The sequence below is a fragment of the Molothrus ater genome, chromosome 10 (assembly GCF_012460135.2).
Source record: "Molothrus ater isolate BHLD 08-10-18 breed brown headed cowbird chromosome 10, BPBGC_Mater_1.1, whole genome shotgun sequence".
In the NCBI taxonomy this organism is placed as follows: domain Eukaryota; kingdom Metazoa; phylum Chordata; class Aves; order Passeriformes; family Icteridae; genus Molothrus; species Molothrus ater.
In genome coordinates this window covers 17,497,787-17,518,970 of record NC_050487.2, presented here as the reverse complement: position 1 = coordinate 17,518,970, position 21,184 = coordinate 17,497,787, and the positions used below count along the sequence as shown (strand labels likewise).

The following is a 21,184-nucleotide window of genomic DNA, read 5'->3' as shown; positions in this document are numbered from 1 at the left end:
TAAATACTGAATCTGTTACTAAGGCCTAAGTGCATAAACATGGGGCTATACTGGTGGGAGACAAAGTGATTGCTTCAAAGAAGTCATGGAAAACAGATATGTAAGGGGGCACAATGTGTCCTTAAGAGGACAAGTGCTAAGGAGAAAGATGAAATGCAACTACCAAAATGGAATGCACAGAGAAATTTTTTTTCTTCCTGTTTTAGAAAACAAGGGATTGGTTTCACCAGGTATAGGAGAACATCTGTGAAGTATGGAGCCTGCAGATGTTTCTGCTATATATCTTTGCTTGTGTGGTTTGAAAAGGCAACAAGAAAATGCAGCATTTCTGGATTTCAGGGCTCCCCATGGGTAGGGATCCCTTCTATAAACATTGTTTCTGCCATCAGAAAATTTTCTAAGCCTGGAAAACACTCTCTCTTCTGTTAATTAGTTCCTATTTCATTATGTAGAAGACAATATCTATAGTTTAGTAATGGTGATTCCTAGTTTTGAAAAGTCTCATGTATCTGGTGTCACAGGGATGCAAAACTCAATAGCTGCAGGTTCATTAAATCCTGTGCTGTGTCTCATGCAGTGAGATGGGAAGACCTCCTATCTTACTGCATTAAGAGATTTCTACAGCTTAATACTAGCATTTTTGAAGGAATGGCTGCATGCAACTTATACTGGAGTCACTGCTTTACAGAGGAGCAAAAACTCCCTGAGCCACTGAGTGGCTGTGGCTGGTGCAACTGCCCACAACACACTTCCTGCAAAATTCAGCATTTGCTGAAATGTGAGAGCAGCTACCTTCACAGGAGAGCTTGCCCTCAGTGTGCTGCCATCACATCAGGCTGTGGTTTATAGCGTCTGGGCTGATTTTCTTTTCTTTACACAGCCAGCTGAAGCACTGGTGCAAGTGCCAATGACTTTCCCCTTCCCCATTGGCACTGCAGAGCAGAACCTCTCTGTATTGTGAGCTTTTGCACTATCACCAAGAGCAAGTGTTAGTTGTGTTGCTTACTGAGTACTGGGTGGTTGTAACTAGGAGAACAGGACAGGTTATTTGAAAGAGTTCAGAAATGACATGTGTTCTGCAATTTTTTGCTGCCTGCATGATAATTATCTTGTAGCAAGTGCTGTTCCTGGTTAAACATTCATGACTCTCTTTGAGACTGCTCCCCAGGGCCTGCAGAATTCCAGTCTGGCTGGCAGTAAAGATCCTTCTGGCCCCAGCCCCTTATTAATTCTCTACCTAGAATAGATTCTGCCTCTAACATGTGCCAGAAATTCAGGGAAGATTTGACTGCTAGGACAGTGGTAAATTGCCATCACTGTCAGGGTCCGGTTATATGATATACATGCCAGTCATATATTTTTTATTCCCTTGAATTGGCATTTCCTTATGTGCACACAGACCGTGCAGGACCGCACGATTGTACTGCACCTGTGTGTCTGCTGGCAGACAGACAATGCACATGTATTTGGCTGCAGGGATTGATGCTTTCAGCCTGCCAGCAATGAGTGTGTCCTGACTCTCTGTTCTTTTCATAGACATGGATGCTCTTGCGCCACGTCCAAAAGTTTTGAGGTATTTCTGGTGATATCAAAAGTAGGTACGTGGTAGGAAACATTATAGGTGGAAGGAAAAAGTACTTTTTTTCCTGCCACTTCTTTAGTGCTATTGGTGTGTGATCAAAAGGGAGGACTGACCTGATTTTCCGCAGTGCTCAGCACCCACACATCCCAGTGAAGCTGATGAGAAGTGCAGGAGCTTAGTGTTTTTGAAATCAAGCCCAGAATATGACTCATAATGCTGTGAAGGAGATACTTGACAACTAAATGAAAATATATACAGATAGAAGGTAGCAAAGCTTTGAACATTTTATTGTGAACTAACCTTTCAGGTGGTGTTTCTATCACAAAGCTACAACTGTTGTATAGCTCTTACAACAGTTTCACTGAAACAATATTTTCTGTATTTTAACTAGAGAATCCCTGTATGTAAAGTAAACTACTGCTTTATGTTGTAATAATCTATATTTTGGAGCAGGCCTTTGCAAGACCCTGACCATGGCTCTGCCCTCTGGAGGGTAAAACTCATTCAGGCTGAGAGTCAAGTGTTCTCACCTATTTGTAGTCGATGTTGTGGTCTGTGTGTTGCTGCTGCACTGATCCCTCAGCTTGGCTGCATTGCATGTCTGAAACACAGCCTAGATATCGAAATAGCGAATCCTCCCAGGGCAGGGAGGAGGAGGAGGCACAAAGCCAACAGGGCGAGGTACTTTGTCATGCTGAGCAGCCTCTGGGACTGCTCTCTTTGCTACTGATTTTGCTGGGAGCATGGAACGCAAAATTTCTGAAGAGCTGGATTCAGATGCAACAGGGTTATTGTGGAAAAGCCCAAGATTGTGGTTTGTGATGCCCACAGCACTGGGTGCCAGTCCTGCTGATGTGTCTTGACCTGGATGAGCGTAGGTAACTCCAGGCTGGAAAAGAAAAACAGCTCATGTTGGTTTTCAGGGATTTGGGGCTTGTGATGTACAGGTAATTGATACCTTACTAGTTACCCTGCTCCTAAAAGCTGCAGGCCTGCAACCCAAGTTCAAATGCTCCTGACTATCAGGAAGTCTGATTTGCATTGGAACACATGCACAGGAACCCAGGAACACGTTTTTATAGCCAATGAATCATCAGGACCAAATTCTGTGCTATATGATCTTTCAGGGCCACCTGCACAGCTGGTGAAACATTCAAGACCAGCTGTCTCATTTTCTCTTTCATATACCTCTTAGACAGCTAATTACTGTTGAGCTACCAAGAGCTGTTGTCCATAGGAAGTATTCAACCACCACCTAGTCCTGAGACCAAATGTGAGCTAAAATACCTGGAGAGTACTCAGGTCGAGTGCACATGTTTCCCTCCCCTTGCTAAAGCAGTGCAGGACAAGGTCCCTGAATTCAGTCATGTCTAAGGACTAAAAGCCTCCAGCCTCACAATGCTGATTTCTGTTTTACATTTATCTGCCCCATCCCTTTAGCTGAGCAGAGTCTGGTTCCCTTTGCCCTGATGGACATGTGAATCTCCCAGATGGTCAAGAGGGCGAATTATGTCAGGCATGGATGGCAGACATGACTTAATGCCCAGCACAGAAATCCATAGGATAATCAGGAGCTACCTTACCTTGGCTTTTAGGGTACAAAGTTAAGTTATCGCAGGTGGCTAATGCAGTCTATAGTGAAAGAAGTAAACTCAAGATGATGCCTTGTAACAGTACCAGTAGGCTAGAATACCCAGGAAAGCAAGGGAATATCTGGAGCTGGTACCTGATGTCCATACAACTGGCAGTCCACCTGAAGGTCTTGTGAGGGAGCTTTTACCATCACTGCTGTGCAGAAACCAAAATTCTGGCAAAGCAGAACACAGTCAAGAGAAAATAGTTAGAAAATAGAGGGAGGCTGCATCAGAACTTTGTATTTCAGCACATTTAGAAATGGCTACTTGTTCTCATGTTCTATCTGAGCAGTAAAGTGCTTGCATTTTAGCCTGCTGGGCTAAAAAAAAAAAGCTCTTTAAATGCATAAGCAGCAAATAAGGGAAACTTCTGTGTTCTTCTATAGCAAGATCTTTTGTATGTCTGGATATGAGGGAGGGAAAGAATATATAAGAATCTAGGTAAAGAGCTCCCACCCCCTAAAACTGCTTAGGACTCAGTTTCATCAGAAACAGAAGAATTTTAACATGGTAAAGTATACAATATAATTCTCAAGTGCATATATATCAGAACTGAGTGCACTGGAATTGTAGGAGGGGGAAACAGTCTGCTTTTTGGTTTTTTTTGGTTTTGTTTTTGTTTTTTTTTTTTCTTTTTTTTTTTAATTTGACTGTGTACTGTCCAGTACAAAGAGCCTGATTTTCTCAGGTGCTCATTTTAAGAATAAACAATAATATATAGTCTATTCATTAAAAATATTCTGTCTCTGGTCCTCAAGCTTTTTCAAATGTATTCAAATCCATGAGAATTCAGTCCCGATATCTTAGAGAAAAGAGAAAGGTGTGATATAGCTTTAAGAATGATATATTGAAAAATATATCATGATGGTACACATCTCTTGACTTTGATCCCCACAGGGGTCTATTCCTGCTCCAGTGCAAGCACATCCCAGCATGATGCTGCTTTTCCACCTCAGAGCTGGGGAGCTGGGGCTGGTGTGCTGCCATACTCACAGACTGATCCTCAGGCAGCAGCTGACAAGCCCCCACGTTGGCTTTAGCTTCTTGTGCAGAGCAGTTCGTGGCACCCACAGCAAACTCAGTAACAACAACGTGCCCTGGGTGATACTGATAAAACAGGAAAAATGTTTGACTGACTTTGCACTCAGAAACTGCAGAGCTGCTGAGAAAAGATAAAAGGCAAATGTTGTGGTTTCATCTCCCACTGGAGTGAAAGGGAATCCTGTGGCTAAAATGACACATAATAGTTGGGAAATTAGAAGCAAATCAGGAGGGTGAATAAGAGCAAGCAAATTGTGTCTGTTTGCAAACATAACTAGGTAGCAGTACACAATTACTGTAGATGAAGTATTATGTTTACATGAAAGGCTAGACATAGCTGTAGAAATTACCTGTATTTTGGCTCTTCCAATCTCGAGGAGTCTGAGGTAAGAATCAGTGGTTTTGCTGTTGTAGTCATTGAGTGCAGCTGACACAGTTTCTAACACCTCTGTGTCGTTCATTCTTGCCAGCAGTGGACAGTCAGGGCAGACTTTGCGAATGTCTTCACTGGAGTCTGCAGGAGGAATAGATCATGTTTTGATCAGATTGTAAATTGTTTAGAAAGGCATTATAGGCCTATTCAGTAACACAAAGCACTGTTTAAAAATCTGTCCCAAATTAAAGTGGCAGGAATTTTTCCAGTGCAGGCTATAGATGGCAGTGTGTCACACGACTTGGCCATGCAAATCTTTCTGTGGACTTCAGTAGCAGATTTTATATGTTCTTACTCAGTTTTTAGAAAATTTTCTTTCTGGAAACCTCTTTATGACACCAGTGAAAAGGTGCTTCAGCTCACACAAGGAATGGTAGAAAAATGAAGATCTTTTACCTCACTGGAGTTGTGTTTGTTATTTCAGTCATCAGTTTTGACAGTAGTACTGAAGACATCTCGTACAGAGCAAAGAGATCTCACACTGAGCAGGCAGAATAGACATTCTGCTTTCCCATGGTACTATTGAAAATGCTGGATTCAGTAAAGAAGCTGCATCTGCCAATGGGATTCTGATGACCAACAAGTGCAAGTAAACTCAGACCAACAAGTAATCAAATTCTTAAGGTTAAACTGTTGACTGAAAAGACTCAAATCTGGGACTTGCTCCCCAGTTAGTCTTACAGTATCTCAGTTGTCACAGTAAAGAGGAGCAAAGAGAAACAGTGGGTTTGTAAGGGAATGAAACCAGAAAAGAGGGCTGGATTTAGAAAATCCATTAACTACTGTCCTTTATGCCATATTTATACCCAGGAGTTCAGAATCAGAAAAGCCACTGAACTGTAACCACTGCTATAAAAATACTCCAGCCTCTAGATTCAAATCTACAGAACAAAGCCTTTACCTGCATGTGAGTGGCATTTGCTAGCAAGTACAGATAATATCCCATCCACCTTCTGCAGTTTAACATCACAGTCACCCTCAACTGCCTAGAGAGAGACAAAAATCAAAGGGTTGCATTGTTGGATTTTCTGATAAAAGGCCTCTAAATTCAAAAGAACAGATCCTGGCTGACCATTCCTGGCAACATCGGTCTGATGGCAAAGGCACTGCTAGGCATGTCCTGATGTCTGTGATTTTGTAAAAGGCAGATCAGAGCTACAGAATCTGGATCCAAAACTGGATCTCAAAAGTATCAAAAGTACCAGGGTAGCAAGATTGTGGGCATTAAGTACAGATTTGTCTCTCATATAGAGCAAAGAATATGAATACTTATGAATTAAGACCTTCCACAGAGCTCTTTGATAACGTTCTCACTAATCTCAGCTGGTCAGTGGCCATGGTAACAGCAGAGTGTGCTGCCTTGTGTGAGCAACATGATCCAGCAGGGAGGAGATGTCAAAGGCAAAGCTGGAGTCACTGGGAAGAGGGAACAGTTAGAGTTACCTCCCCTCTGATGGAAAATAGAATCTGAGCCCTGATGAATACAGGGGTAGATCATGATTCATATTTAGTGAGCTCTGTGAATTGGGCCCCATTCTAGAAACAGCAGGCTCAGACAACATTTCCACTGCTTTGGTCAGGAAAGCGTCTCACAGCTGGATCACACTTGCATAAGAACAAAGTATCTGAGGCCAGTAAATTCCAGCTGAGCATTACTTCAAAGGCAGAGCCCTAGCTGAAGGGAATAGCTCATCTGCAGCTGTAACTAGGAAGAGAAGGCTTGGTGGAACTGCAGCAGGTAACAACCCACATGTAGCCAAGGGAAGGGTATTTTTGCACACATTGACAGCCTGCTCTGTCTGTGGTTTGCAATGAGGCAGTGACATCTGGGCTGACTGAATCTGGAGCCCCTGTAGAAGGCCCCATGGCATTCATGGACTGTGTGTGGGATGCTATGTTGGCAGAGATCTGTCCTCTTCAGATAACAGGACATGAAAGAAATCCAGGAGAGAAGTCCTTCATGACATGAAGGCAGTGAAGTCAGCAAGGAGGTTACAAGTGGTTGGGTGGTTAAAGGCTGTTACAGGGATATGACTTTTGCTTGGGAATCTGGTGATAGCCTGGCCTTTGGCATCAACATATTGAACATGCACCTTTGGACCCAGCTGGTAATGTTCAGGTACTCACATGTTCTGCAAAGCTCCTCACTGTGCAATTTGCAAGAGGTGTAGGGCTGAGAATAGGGCACGTGGTCTCCAGTAAGTCAAGTTCAAGAAATATGATGTCATTATTTGGCCCCTGAAAGGAAAAAAATAAACCATTGGAATTGATGTAATTTCTTCACAAAACATCACCAGATTTCTTCCCTGGGGCTGCACTTCCTCTGTTGCTGACTATCATGGGTAGCTTCAGGTATACACCAGAGTAAATGAAAAGGTCCTTACTTTTAACTTTATAAAAAAAACCAGGACTCCAAATCTGGAGTAAGTCAAGATAATCACACTGAGTTTATTCCAGTTAATAAGGAACAGGCTCATAAAATTGGCAAAGTCAAGCTTGTATGTAGTGAGTCAGTTCTCTTAAGTTAACTTAATTTTATTTTTTTGGGTAGTTTTAAAGAAATCAACAGCTTTCTGATGAAAAAACTTCATGTTTCTATAACCAGATACCAAACAAACACCAGTGAACATTGACCTGTCTGGTTTAGTCCATTGGAATTACACTGAATTGCACCAGTTCCTTTGCATCTGTAACACAGGACACAGTTTCTTGGGTTCTCTAGGTCCAAGATTGATTGTGATGTTCGAGTCATGAGTGATTCCATTTAAACCAATTAAGTCATTTTAGTGTAAAAGCATTAATATGAGCAAAGCAGTGTCACCAGTGTTTTTGTATGGGTAACTCTGGACACACTTCTAATCTCTTTTATGGCTGTTGTAGTCTTTTCTAAACGAATCTTTTGGTATCTTCTCTTTCATAACAAGTAGAAAACAGCCATGGAGTTTTACTCATGTCTATGACTCATGTCATGTTTTCACTCATGGGACTATTTCCCATGTTTTAAGAGAATCAAAGGTTCTGAATTGGCACATACATTGTATTTGTGACTTTTCTATGGCCTTTCTAGATGCCTTCATTGATAGCAATAGATCTATGGGAAAATAAGCCACGGTAATTTCCATTTAGACTCCTTGGCAGCTCAGTGGGACATTAGGTAAAATTAGTGCCTACTACAACATCACAAATAGCATGGAGTTTTGATAGGTATGTGTTTAGCCAATAAGTAATTACCTGCATCTCAAAGATTATCCTCAGTTTTTCTCCAGATTAGCTACTGGGCTTACAAATCAGCACCTGGGATGATCTGCCCTAGCAAACATGCAGCGTTTGTAACCCAAGCTCTTTCTAGCACTGTACAAAAACGTCTGAACAGTTCTCCCTCCCCCTCTGTTCTGGTCTTTGAGAGATACATCCCAGTGACCTGGATTCTCCACTGCTACCAGGTGTCCTTGCCCCATTTAAATCAACAGAGCCATGCTGATTTCCCCGTGTGAGGATACAGCCCTTGCAGGCCCTGGGTGATTTCCAAGCATCCCCAGGTGAGCAGAGTGTTCTGCCTGCAAGCTCCTCACTTACCTGGGGTACCACACGGATATCCTCGATTCTGTTCAAGGCAAACTTGTATCCATGATGACTCTGGCCATTAATATAATTCAGAGCAACTTCAGCTGCTGCTTCAGATTCTGGGTCATCACAGCCCAAGGGAGCAGGGGGAGCTGCTGGTACAGCTTTGTGAATTGGAAGCTGAACAAGCAGTATTAAAGCTACTAGTGCCTTCATGGCACCTGAGGAAAACTGATCCCTTTCAGAAATAGAGATCTAAGAATACAGCTCAGATGGTAGCTAGGTAGCGAGAGCTGGGGCCTCATTTATATAGTACATACCTCAGATTTACATGAGCACACGCCTGATATTTGTCCCAGTTCCAAGAAGCATTGCAAACAACAAAAGAGAAAAGTAAATGTTAGGACATCAAGCTGACTGATTAATTTTGGCCAAAGTAAATTTTATCAGGTAGGATATTGCGAAGTCTGCTAAAGCAGCTTAAGAAGAAAGCGTCAGCAAAAATGTAACACAATTTTTAGACACTTCTACCAACCAAATACTGTCCACATAAGAGGAATGGGATCCCTTCTGTTAAATGTGTAGAGATGCTAGTGCTAATTAAGCTTTCTTGTAAACAGGACATTCTGTTGGGGCCCAAATCTCACCAGACACCAAGCTAAATTGTGAGAACAGTAGCATGATAATTTAGAAAATGGAATTTTAAGTAGTTCTAAGGATCATATTCAACAGCAAATGTAATTGAATAGCAACTTTTGCTACTGAATTTATTTGGAATAGGAAATGAGGCATAGTTCCTAAATCCTTTGCATCAGCTCTTTCTTTCTCTGAATAATCTGAATATGTCCAATAGTTCTTGGAGTTTTATTTTGCAAAGCAGGCATCTTGTAGGAATGTTTCTGGAATATGTTGTACAGATTTGAGGATTTGGCAGAAGATCCTAAAGAGCACAAAGTGTTTTAAGGAGGATATAGAGGAAAATTAGCTGCTTAAATGCTTAGGAATTCTGGATCCTATCTTATATTTACATTCATAGTGTACATATTTACAAAAGAATAATGGGATAAAAAAAATTTATGTAGCAGAATAAAGCATCTATGATGTGTCCAGCATTTACAATCTTTAAGGTGAGATTACTTTGGCTAGATAGATTCTATCTAGACAGTCTGGCTCAATCAATAGAAATGGTTTTCCTGCAGGGGTTTCAGAGCAAGTTTCTACCATCCATGCTAGGGCAGTGATCAGAACAGTAAAGGTCCCTTTTGGCTTTAACACATCTGAGTCTCTGTTGTCATTTTTAGAGCTGAGGAACTAGCTGCAGATTTGAGATGAATAGAAGGACTTTGGCATAGTTAGAAGTTGTTTGTTTTTTTTTTTTACTTTAGATAATAAGTATTTCCCCTCAGCTTACATGATATTGTGAGAGAGGCTAAAAGTTTTGGGAAAAGAAGTAGTCTTGAGTCATTCCTCTCTGTCCTAGAATCTGTGAATACAGGAAACACTATAAATAGCAATGGTTCAGTTGGACAGATTACGTGATAAAGAAGGAGAATGGGAAGCGACTGAACAGATTGGATTATTTGCTTCAGTTGTGTGGCATGAGGTGTGTTATGGATGCTAGGATTTGCAAATTGAAGAGATGCATGGGGAAAATAAAGACTTTTTCTCTCTCACACATTAAAAAATTGGTCTGAACATGATTTGTTTCTTCTCCATTACTTGAAGCAGGGGTTTTTTGGCATTTGCTCTGTTGTGTGGATGATCATTTGTTTTCCTAAGTTTGGCCTGCAACAATTAAAGAATGAAGGTTTGGTGTCCCAGAAACACACTTTAAGTGTTCCTTGTGGGCATCTTTTGAATTACAGCAAATTTATTTAGCAAGATAGTATTTTACGCTTTACTGTTAATGCACAGTTCAGTTTCTAACCTGTAAATCCTTTAATCCCCCTTTTCCTTTTTTTGGTTTGAAACAGTGAGGTGAACTTCCACCAGGTGCAGATTTTCACCTGAGTGACATATAATTATCCCAGTGAAGGACTTAAAATATTATTTCTAAATTTTGTGTGGTCATTACTCAGTTTCTTAGGTTACATCTTTTCTACTTAGAATTGCAAATACTGTAGGATGTATAACATTTCTGCAGTCAAGCTCTGCATATTCCTAAATGTAATGTATAACCCAGTTCAGTCAACTTCAGGTTCCAGTTTCAAAGAACAACTTAAAACCTCAAATAGCAAACAGGATTTATTATCTTCTTTCTTCCTTCTTCATTGTCAGTCACATTCCGTATTCCATTTACCAAGCAGGACAAAAAGGAAATACTTTGAAGCCTGCTGTACCTCTCTTTAGTTTCTCTCTAGGCTTACTCAAGCCCTTCCCCTCTTGGTGACTGTGTGAACTTTCTTTGTGGGCATACAGAGGATGAGAAATGTGCCCACATGATTATTAATGCTCAGTGCAATGTGGAATGTTGGCAGTTCGGGGTGACTTGTGATATGTGGGAGGAAATTTGTGTTTGGTTTTTATGTTTGGGAAAGGAGTTTAAAAATACAATTAGGTAGTTTGGGTACAGGTAATATGACAAAGGAGCCTTTCACATTTTGGGTACAGACTGACACACATCTGCCTAATTATTCCCTCTGAAGGTGGGATGGCTGGTGTCAGCTCCCTGCAGGCCTGTGGCCCATCACGACTGTCCTTTTTACAGCCCCCTCACTGAAGAGGCATTAATGCAGAGATAACTTCTCACTGACCCCAGGCAGATCTATTCTCCCTCTTTCATGCCTGAGACATAGTAACACATTGTCCTGTATTTGCAGTAGTGGCTGCAAATAGTTCTTACAGCACAAGAAAGTGACCTGAATGCCGTGGGCTCCTGCACAGAAGGTGGCATCTCAACCCCACTGAAGCAAACAAGTCTTTCACAGAATAGCAGTATCACAGAATAGCAGTATCACAGAAGGGTTGACTTTGGAAAGGACACCGAGTGGTCACCTTGTGCAACCCCACTGCACAAGTAGGGAGGGCCACCTTGAAATGGTCACCCAGAACCACATCCAGGTGGCTTTTGATTATCTCCAAGAAAGGAGACTCCACAACCTCTCTGGGCAACCTGTGCCCATGCTTGGTCACCTCACAGTCAGGTGTGTTTCCTGATGTTCAGACAGAACCTTCTATTTCAGTCTGTGCTCATTGCCCCTGGTCCTGTCACAGAATACCACTGACAAGAGCCTTGTTCCACCCCTTTGTACCCTCCCTTTTGGTATTTATACCCATTAAGCCCTTCCAAGCCTTCTCTATGCCAAGTAGTCCCAGCTCTCAACCTTTCCTCACAGGAGATGCTCCAGTACTTTAGTTACCTTTGTGGCCTTTTGCCACACTGTCTCCAGTATTCTCTCCTGTATTGAGGAGCCCAGAACTGGGCACAGAACCCAGGTGTGACCTCACCAGTGCTGAATACAGGGGAAGGATCACCTCCCTAAAGCTGCTGGCAGTGCTTTGCCTAGTGCAGCTCAGGGTACTGTGCAACAAGGGAACGTGATTGGCTCAGCTTGGTGCCTGCCAGGACCCCCAGGTCCTATTCTGCCAAGTTGCTTTACAGCTGGGTGATGCTTTCCAGCATATTTTCCTACATATGCTGCCCTGGGGATTTCAGGATTTCAGACTTCTCTCTGAACTTTGTGAGGTTCCTGTCAGGCAGTTCTGCAGCCTGCCATGGTCCCTCTCAATGACAGCATCACCCTGTGGCATCCCAGTCACTTCTCACAGTTTTGCTCATCATCCAGATCACTGCTGGTGTTAAACAGGACTGGACCCCAGAATTGCCCCTGTGGGGCACTGCAGCTTACTGGCCTCCATCTTGCTTTTGTGCCATGATCAACACCTCCAGACCCAGCTCTTCAGCCAGTTTTCAACCCACCTCAATCCACCTTTGACATCAGTGGTGTGAGGCTTTGGCCCTGGTGAATCAGGTTGCCTGAGAGACTTGACAAGGCTTCACTGTGATGGAAGCAGAACAAGCTGGGTTTACTGCCCTTGTTATATAAAATATAGTATTGATTCTATGCTCAAAAATTGAGGCTCCACTGAATCTCAGTTCTGAATAATTCATATAAACCACAATGGAAAGGTGAGTTGATGGTTTTCTTTTTTGCTTTCTCTCTTTTTTTTTGGTTGGATGCTTGGAACAACTAGCAATGATTGGAAATTTGCTGCCCCTGCTCAAACTCATTTGGAAAAAAAGCAAAGAACCCCTTTCCTAGATGTCAAATTGACACCTTCCTGAGCTTAAAATTCAAGCAAATTAACCAAGCAAACAGATAAATATCATCTTTTTAAAGCTTCACATCAAAGTTAAACACTTGTGGGGATTTCTGAGGCTCTCTTTTCAGATTACTAAACCGACATTTTTTGGTAAAGCAGACAGAACTGGTCCAATTCTCTGTACCACATCAAAAGATGCATTTCTGAGCAGTCAGGCATTGTACAGTACTGCAAAACTTAATCACCTTTTGCTTTACACTTGATTAAGTACATTACTTTTGGATCATCGAGTTCACAAGATATTGGAACATCAGGGCTGTCTTCTATATAGCCATCACCTACTCAGAAACCTGCATGCCAAGGCAAGAAAAGGTCTGCAGGGAAAATGTCAGAAAGTTAAAGTCACCAGCCTTGTCAAGGCAGCATATTGCTCCCTTAAATGACAGTATAATCAGCATTTAAAAATAAAGTGTGTGAAAACCCATAGAGGTCTGAGAAAAACCTCAAGACAAATTAGACTAATTGATTTGCATAGTCTTATTGGCCCCTTTCCACTACCTGGGCAAATCTTCAGCAGATGTAAATTGGCTCAGAATCACTTCAGTCCAAGTCCCCCATTGTCCCTATAACAGGAATTTCAGGCTAAGAAAAACTGTGAAGTCTGAACAGTTTTACCAGATAGTAATAGTAGCATATGATATGTAAATTAATTTATTTTTATTAAATATTAGAATCTTCAAGAGAAGAAAGGCTGACCATGTGCCCTAGTTTGCTGTGCTATTTGCAGTTGAGAAATTTCTTACTGTGAGATATAAAGTGTTCAGACATGGCATCTAATTTGAGAGCCTTTAGTCCTGGATGTCCAGCTAAGATTCCTTTTCAGTGAGCTTTGCTGATCTCAATCTGTTAACCTTTATTTTCTTTCAACTGTAGGATGAAAATAACTATTTTCCCTTTTAATTCTGTGATCTGAAATAACTCACTGAATTTTGTAAAAATGTTTGGTATCACTGGATAGAAGGATGAATTCAAAACATTCGAGGAATCCAAGAGTCAGAAAAACCAGACGCCAGTCAGTAAAACCTTAGATAAGACTATTTCCTGGACTTATCAGAAAGGTAGGAAGATTGAGAGGATTGAAATTTGGTCTTCCAGATTTAGTATGTATTATTTCAGAGACATTTTTCACTGGTTAGAGTTTCTTTTAAAAAATTGTATTGCTTTTATTTTTCTTTTCCTTTGAAGAGCTTAAAAAGTTGTCAAGAATTTTGAAATTTTTACTGAAATGAAAATTTAAATTTTTGACCAGCTCTCCCAAACAAAGCTAACCAAGTCTATTTCTGTTCTGTTCTCTCTTGTTCATTTTGCTCTTCTATTGTCTATGGCACTGAAATACTTGAGTGCCTTCCAGAAGTACATCAACTGACAAAACTAGCACTTGTTACATGAGAGTCTATTCTCCTTCTCTTCCCAGTGGGAAGATTATATAAGATGTTTTGTCTTAGTGCAGTTTTTGATTGATTTAAATTTTCCTCCCCATTTCCGCATTTTCCCTGCTCTGTGTTTTGATGCTGCAATCAGTAACAGGAGCAGTTTTATGAGCTGAGGGTTTTCAAGCCCCTGATTGACTTACCCTGTGTTACACTGACCTGCTATGGGAGACCCCCCCCCTTCCTAAATTTGTTATACTTTTTTACCCTTTTATCGAGGTCAAAGTTATTTATGTTGCCATGCAACTCTAAACAGTGGGATATTTTTGCTTCAGCCCTGCAGGGATGTCATGGTTCTCTCAGTATCATTCCTGTGCAATTTGATGGGTGTGGGAAAGCTGTGCTGGAGATGGATAGGTGGCAACTGTGAAATCAGAGATTAGCAGCTGTGGAAGGATTTGGGGGGGGTTGGCTTTATGTTCTTATGCTATAGTTTGTTCTTGCAGCTTCTCTGGGTGTTCCCCTGATCATTGCTTCATACCAGAACCTAGAACAAACAGAGCAGGATACCTGGGAAGAGACTGCAGGGCTGAACCTCCGGAGCAAACAGTGGATCAGAAGCAGAAACCAGGTATTTCACACTGAGCAAACAAACACCCTGCAGTCACACTGACCTCTCCCCATCTCCATGAGCAGCAAGGGAATTTCAGCTCCACTCCCTGGGAATTTCAACTCCACCCCAGTGACTGTCCTGACATTACCAGGGTGTCCACAAACACACGGCTCCAGTTTAAAAACACAAATTGAAACGTGCCACATTAATTCCTTCTACTTACAGGAGTCTTTAAAGATGTAAGTGCACAAATTGTCTGGGTGCTGTCATGTTCTATGACTCTGTTAGTCTCTTTGATGGAGAACTCCACATGATAACTCCACATGCTATCTTCCCTTGCTGAGTTAAACCCTGAAATTTAGTAGCAAGTGTTAAGGAAGCCTGCTGTGCTCTCTGGATTCCCACATGCTCAGCTGCAATGACATATTTTTGATGTGAGAAACAAAAGTTCACTCTTGGCACTGTAGGTAAGTGCTTTTTCCACTGAGTTTCGTAGAAAAACTACATATTCATTCTTATGAATTCTTATGCTGTGGCAGTCTGAGAACATTTGTTCCCTACTTATGAAATTGTTCCCTACTTATGCTGGGCTACTGTTTTGAAAACAGTGCATGTGTTTCCATGTGGAGGCTCATTGGCATGAGTGACAGGAGGGTCCACACCACTCCAGGCAGAGCTAGGGAATGGCAGGTGGGGAATGGCAAACTGATATCCTTTCTCACCTTGGAGCACTCCTTCAGGGGCATGACAAACTCAATCAATATCCCAGTGAGATTTACATAATTCTGACAAGCAAGAGAGTCTTAAAAAATTTAAGTTATTTATTTTTAGTGAGGCAGATGATGAAGTCCTATGGGTTTTTGCATTTTTTTTTTACTGCCACATGTCCCTAAATCACCCATTTAATTCAATCTCTGCTGCCTTCCAGCCACATGGCTAAAAATCTGGAAGTAAGATCGGAAACATGAGGGGGACATTTTAATTTAATAGCGTGGAGGCGATATATTAATAACACATTTGCAACAGGGGAAGTGGGTCTTTCCAAGTCAGTGCAGTTTGAAGGAATTTATATAGACATTCCTGCTTAAGGAGTTGAAATTTTGCATGTTAGACATAAAGTATGGATGACTTTTATGACAACAAAGTAACTACACTTACAGCTCTCCCTGCTTAATTTACACAGCCTCGGATTCACAGCAGACAGGGAGCCCAGGCTGTCAGGAGCAATAAACACAAGTCTCTCTGAGCAGACACACCCGTGTCCAGGTGACCTCCTCCTTAGTGTCTCAGAGCAAGGGAGATGTGATGTGAGCATCGTGGGCTGATTAAAAACAACATCCAGTGTCACATTTCAGTGCAGAGGTGCATAACTTTTTCCCGATATGTTTGTGAATTTATTTTGTTATGCCAGAGGAAAGAGAGCTGTAGCTTTGTTTACATTCAGCCCAGAAATTCTGAACCAAACAGTGATGTTAAATGTTGCCAGTTAAAATTGTACATATAACTGGCTAGTGCAGAACACTGATTTTGTACTCATGGATTTATGAATGAAACAGGCAAAAAGAACTCACAGAACTGCTTTGGTGAGGCTACAACGTTCTGTATTTCTGTATTGGGCATCTCAGCCTTTGCTCCTGGCATGTCCCCTCTGCTGTTCTGTTGAGCATTGTTAGTCTCAGTAAATTTCTAATTTTTCCATTAGTTATTTCCATTTTTCTGTCTTTTGAAGGGAATCTTGGGTCTTTTTGAGTCCTCTTGTCTAATACAACTATTCTGGGTCTACAGCATAATTTTCTTCCTGTCAAATATATCTGAAATCCCTGTTTTATCTGTCACTGTAGCTCAGTATATTACAATGAACTCTACAGGATGACTTCCTCTACCATTGGTCCTACTCCCTAAGCAAGGCTGTATTTCATCATTTCTCGAAGTGGTTCCCCATTCACAAGAACATCAGGCTCAATTTTCTCCTTGCATTTGCAAGGCCCTGGCCAAGACCAGACCTTCTTGCTCAACTTTCACCTGGATCTCACCTTGTCCATTCTGCCATCACCATCTCTTTGAGCCATTCAGCCTTGTCACTGACAGATATGTCTCTTGCACTCTCTTCAGCAAGAATCCCACTTCTGAGCTGGTCCTTGAGGCCATCACCTCTCTGAGCTCTCACAGGGCCTGAAGAGCTGCCCCTTGTCACATTATCTGCAGTAAAGTGTTACATGACTTTTAAACCCATTTTTGTTATATGGGTGGCTGCACTTAACTGAAAAAATTTAGGACTTCACAAGGCAAAATGTTTGAAAACCACCTGAAATTGTGAATTTATCTACCACATTTTTGTTTTGACAGGTATCTTCTTAATCTGCCTTTAAGAGCACACATGGCAGTGCCACTCTAGGGACAGTCTTATCTTCTCCGCTTACCAAAAGCAGTTTGGTATGAAACATTCCTTTGAAAACAAATCTTATTTGATAAGAGGGACACTTATCTGGCCCCTCCCTAACTCTTGCCTTCATTTTGGGATATGTGAGGAACAAAGGAACCGTCCTGTAGTGCATACACAAGTCTTGCAAATAAGACTGTCCTTGGGGTAGCTGGATGAAAGCCTTTCACTGACAAAAGGGAACATATAATATTTACTTGTTGTAGAAGAGGAAGTGAGGTCTAGTTCATACATTTTGAAACCTTTGAGTTCTTAAGAGAAAGGTTGGTAATAGTGGTGTCAAACATTGTTATTTTTCTTGTTATGTAACTCACCTGTAGCTCACCTGCAGTTTTAAGTGTGCATTAACATGGGAGCGTAAGGCTTGGCTAGGAGTGTTGCAACTCCCAGGTACTTTCTGAAAGGAAACAAGATCTTTTGAAAACTTTGGACCAATAAAAATATAGTAGCTGTCATTTGTACTAAGTTTCTTGACAATTTATTTGCTTCATTTGTTTGAAGCTTCCATTTAATGATGCAAGTTAAAGATTCAGGTTTTGAAACAGCTGCTGGGTGTTGGTTAGAAACCTTGCAATCTAAAATCTCACTGAGAAGACATTTCCAGAAACAGTACTTTTCTGAGTACAGCTGAAGATGTTAAAGATGATTGTGTAATGTTATGTGTATATTATAGGAACAGGTAAAGACAGGCACTAAAAGGGGATTTTTTTCCTTGAAATTCCCACCTATTGTCAGTGTTCTTCTCTTTCCTGGCTTTTGATACAGCCCTTCAAGTTTTTGAGAGTCAGATACTTGGGGCAGGCTCATGGAAATGCCAGGACAGATGGACAGATGCGCTACATGTGCTTTGGGGAGCTAAAGCACTGTTGCAAAGAGTTGCTGGAGACTATTTGTGCACAGAGAAACAAATAACTCATATTCCCAGCTCTGTAATCAAAAGCCATTCTTGGCTGGGGGAGATCCCTGCAACAACATTCTTGCCTCCCCTTGAGAGAAGGAAGCCAATGATTATTCTGTTACCCTTCATTATCATTCAGTGTGGTATAAACTGCCCAGGACTTGAACTCTCAAGTGCCCAGGAGGGCCAGTACATGAATATACCTTGTGTCAGCAGAGGCCATTTCAAATAATACAGATGATGACAGATTGATGTTGGTAGCTCATTAGGCAAAGCACTGACCGAGACATCAAATTCCTTTCAGCGAGAATATGGCTGGAGTGTTTGCTGTTGTGCATTAAAGGAGAGACACATTTTTCTTCTTTGATTTCTCTTGCTTCCTGCTTCCCATGTTTGCATCAGACAGTGCCAGCTATCAGATCTGTCATCGTGTTTGACTTTCCTAATGTGAACAGCTGTGCCAGAAGAATCAAGGTGTAAAGCTAAACCCAATCTGCAGATATAGTATATATAATATATTTCAACAAAAGACCTGTGTTCACAAGCCTCCTGTGGCACACAGATTTTAATATAACACTTGGCTTCTAGCTTGTCCAGATCCAACAGTACAATCTTCCCACCCGTGCCTGAACAGATAGAGAACAGATTTCTGAAACAGTGTAAGGTGTATTGAGATTGCTGCCTCCTTGGTATACTAACTCCTGCACTTGTGGATTATGTTTTCACACTTTTGGGGCAGGCCTTAACCTGCATGGTTAAGCTGGTAGCCTTCTGCCTCTTCCTGAAGAAGATGGGGAGAAGTTTCCCAAGCAGCAGCACTGGGAAACTTCTACCTACAGGTCACAGTCCAACAGAGGAAGCCAGGTGACTTCTGCTGCCATCACATTCCCCCAGTGATCTGTCTGTGGAGGAAGGCAGGGTGCTTTGCACAATGTGCTGCAGAGAAGAGAGGTAGGTCCAGGATTCAGTGAGGGAAAGGCTCTCAAGTCCATATTTGGTCCTTGGGCCCAGACAGAATAAAATACTTCTTAGTCTGTGGGCTAAGTAAGGGCAAACACACCTGAGGCTAGCTGGTCACTGTTGTGTCAGTGCCAGAGAAGAGGAGTCCACAGCGGCTGAGAGGAGCCACAAAGAAGAGATGGACACCAGAGGAAGAAATCAAATTAAGGAGAGGAGGAGGGGAGTATTCAGCAATTGAAAAGCCCCCAGGGTGAGGATGGGTGCTGACACACCCAAGGCTCTGCTGGCTCCTGCTGCATCAGCCACTGCTGATACCAGGCAGCCTATCCAGCACCACTGCACAGCTGCAGCCACAGGGTTCTGGGGCTTTGTATGCATTCAGTGATCTTACAGTGCACAGGGTTCTTCATCTCCACAGTGCTTTTCATATTCAAAATGATTTTACAAACTGTATCCCTCAGAGGTAGGAAGAGACAAACATTGCATTTATACAAAATACAGTATTGGAATAAACATCACTAGCAGTCTAGTGTCAGGCAAATGTCACAGAGGGATCTGATTGCCATGGTACAAAAATGATGTTTTAAAGTGAATGTGTGTTTTTTCCCTGTTTATAGTAGTCTGCTCTTAGGTCCTTTTCTTTCAGGTGTGGTCTAAGGTATATCCATAGAGTAAATTGCAAGGGTTGTGATGAACTGCTTTAAATAGAACTGGGTTTAAATAAAGTCAATGAGAAATGACATTATGGGGCAGAAGCCTGTCAGACATTTTCCACAGTTCAGTGTAGGGCTAGACTGACATGAAGAGATTGGTATTAACATTATGTCTAATGTTACTAGTCTGATGATTTACATACCTTTTATTGATTTGTTTGAATTGATTTGTTTGAATTGAGTTTGTTACTGTTGCTTTGGTCTTAATTTATATAACCAGTGCCCAAATGCACTGTTTTCCTAGTAATTCTTGCATTACAGAGAGCTACATGCAATGACACTAACTGTGCCTGGCAGTCTACCATCTGGGCACATGCTAATAAAATAATCATCTGCATAATTTTGGAAGTCATTGCAGATACTGGCAGATACCAAATTTATTGGGTTTGAGATGAAAATTGCAGGCAGCCTGGTAGAATAATAATGATACAAATAATTTCCCCTAAAATCCTGGAATAGTCTCTGTTGGGATTTATTTTACATGCATCATGAAGCTGCCTATGCTAACTTTGCTTTGATATGAAAGGTAAATAGAGGATGAATGATTAAATAATTTCTATTCAGTTTTGTTGAAAAGAAAATTTAAGTCAGTAAGAAATGGACAATTTCTCAGCTGTATTATGAAAATAATGAGGGAGAAAAACCCTTTTTCCTTGCATCTCTAAGTAATAACCTAATAGGGATTGCAGATCTTGGTCACAATTGGGTCCCACTGCTAGGATCAATATGTGTTTGTCAGTAAAAGACAGTTTGCTCTGTAAGGAATATATGTCCTTTGCTTCTTCTGCAATCTGAAATCAACTGTAACTCACCCCAAAGATGCCCCCTAATAAATCCAGAAAAAGTAATAATTCCGTAAAAAGCATGTCCCTGTGAGAAGAAACACATGGTTCCAACAGATTAGCACTGCATTCAGGAGTAAATTCCCCCATTCCAGTCCAAAGGCCCTTTCTGCAGTTGGAGCTGAACATAAAACATCTTATTTGGGGGCAGGAATAATTCCTGAAATAGCCATTTCCATCTCCAGTTCCCACTCTGTCCCCATCCAGTTTATATTTACCAGAGACACTGGAGAAAGTGCAACAGTGCCTGTGGAAAAAACACAGGAGCAATGAGCCAAACTGATGGGTATCTTGGGTAGAGATCTTTGGATATTTATGACCTTGAATGCCACAAATTGAAACTCTCAGCAACTAAAGCCTGTGAAAGGAACTATGGGAGGGAAAAATAGGAAAGCCCACTAAATTCCACTGAAACTAATCAGGTTAGAAAAGCCAGCCTGTAAATTTTTGTAGGTGTTTAAAAAACCATTACTGGCCTGTCCCTTCAGACTAGGGACAATGTGGGACACTTAACACTGAAGTTTGTACTTTTGAGTGATTGATATTCAAATGGAAAGCCTGATCTGGGAAACCAGTTTAGCCAACTTTGAACAGACTACAGAATGGAAAATATACCAAGAGCAAAAGAGACAACAAGAGGGTATTAAATGGACTTGCAGAGTACTTTGGGAAGCTTATGGAAGCAGACAGGAAGAGATGAACAGGCTTTCTTAGAGCAGAAGTTCAAATTTGCTGTGTAACAAAGGTCAAAGAAACTGAATCTGAAATAAG

At 41.5% G+C, this 21,184-nt stretch overlaps 1 protein-coding gene across 1 annotated transcript; it reads right to left on the bottom strand.

Annotated features, from left to right (window-relative positions):
- Positions 1 to 1,858: 1,858 nt before the first annotated feature.
- On the bottom strand, positions 1,859 to 8,483 carry AHSG (alpha 2-HS glycoprotein). The gene is made up of 7 exons (XM_036388969.2): positions 8,267 to 8,483; positions 6,818 to 6,928; positions 5,592 to 5,676; positions 4,608 to 4,771; positions 4,210 to 4,323; positions 3,309 to 3,389; positions 1,859 to 2,471 (listed from the first exon to the last, which is right to left on the bottom strand). Exons 1-7 carry the CDS (start codon positions 8,468 to 8,470, stop codon positions 2,196 to 2,198), a joined length of 1,035 nt encoding a protein of 344 aa, XP_036244862.1. The 5' UTR covers positions 8,471 to 8,483; the 3' UTR covers positions 1,859 to 2,195.
- Between the last annotated feature and the right edge of the window lie 12,701 nt (positions 8,484 to 21,184).

Coding starts and splice junctions, on each gene's coding strand:
- AHSG (XM_036388969.2), bottom strand. CDS start 8,470: ATGAAGGCACTAGTAGCTTTAATACTGCTTGTTCAGCTTCCAATTCAC. Junction 6,929..8,266: donor ATATCCGTGTGGTACCCCAG/GTAAGTGAGGAG, acceptor TTTTCCTTTCAG/GGGCCAAATAATGACATCAT. Junction 4,772..5,591: donor CAAATGCCACTCACATGCAG/GTAAAGGCTTTG, acceptor TTCCTCCTGCAG/ACTCCAGTGAAGACATTCGC.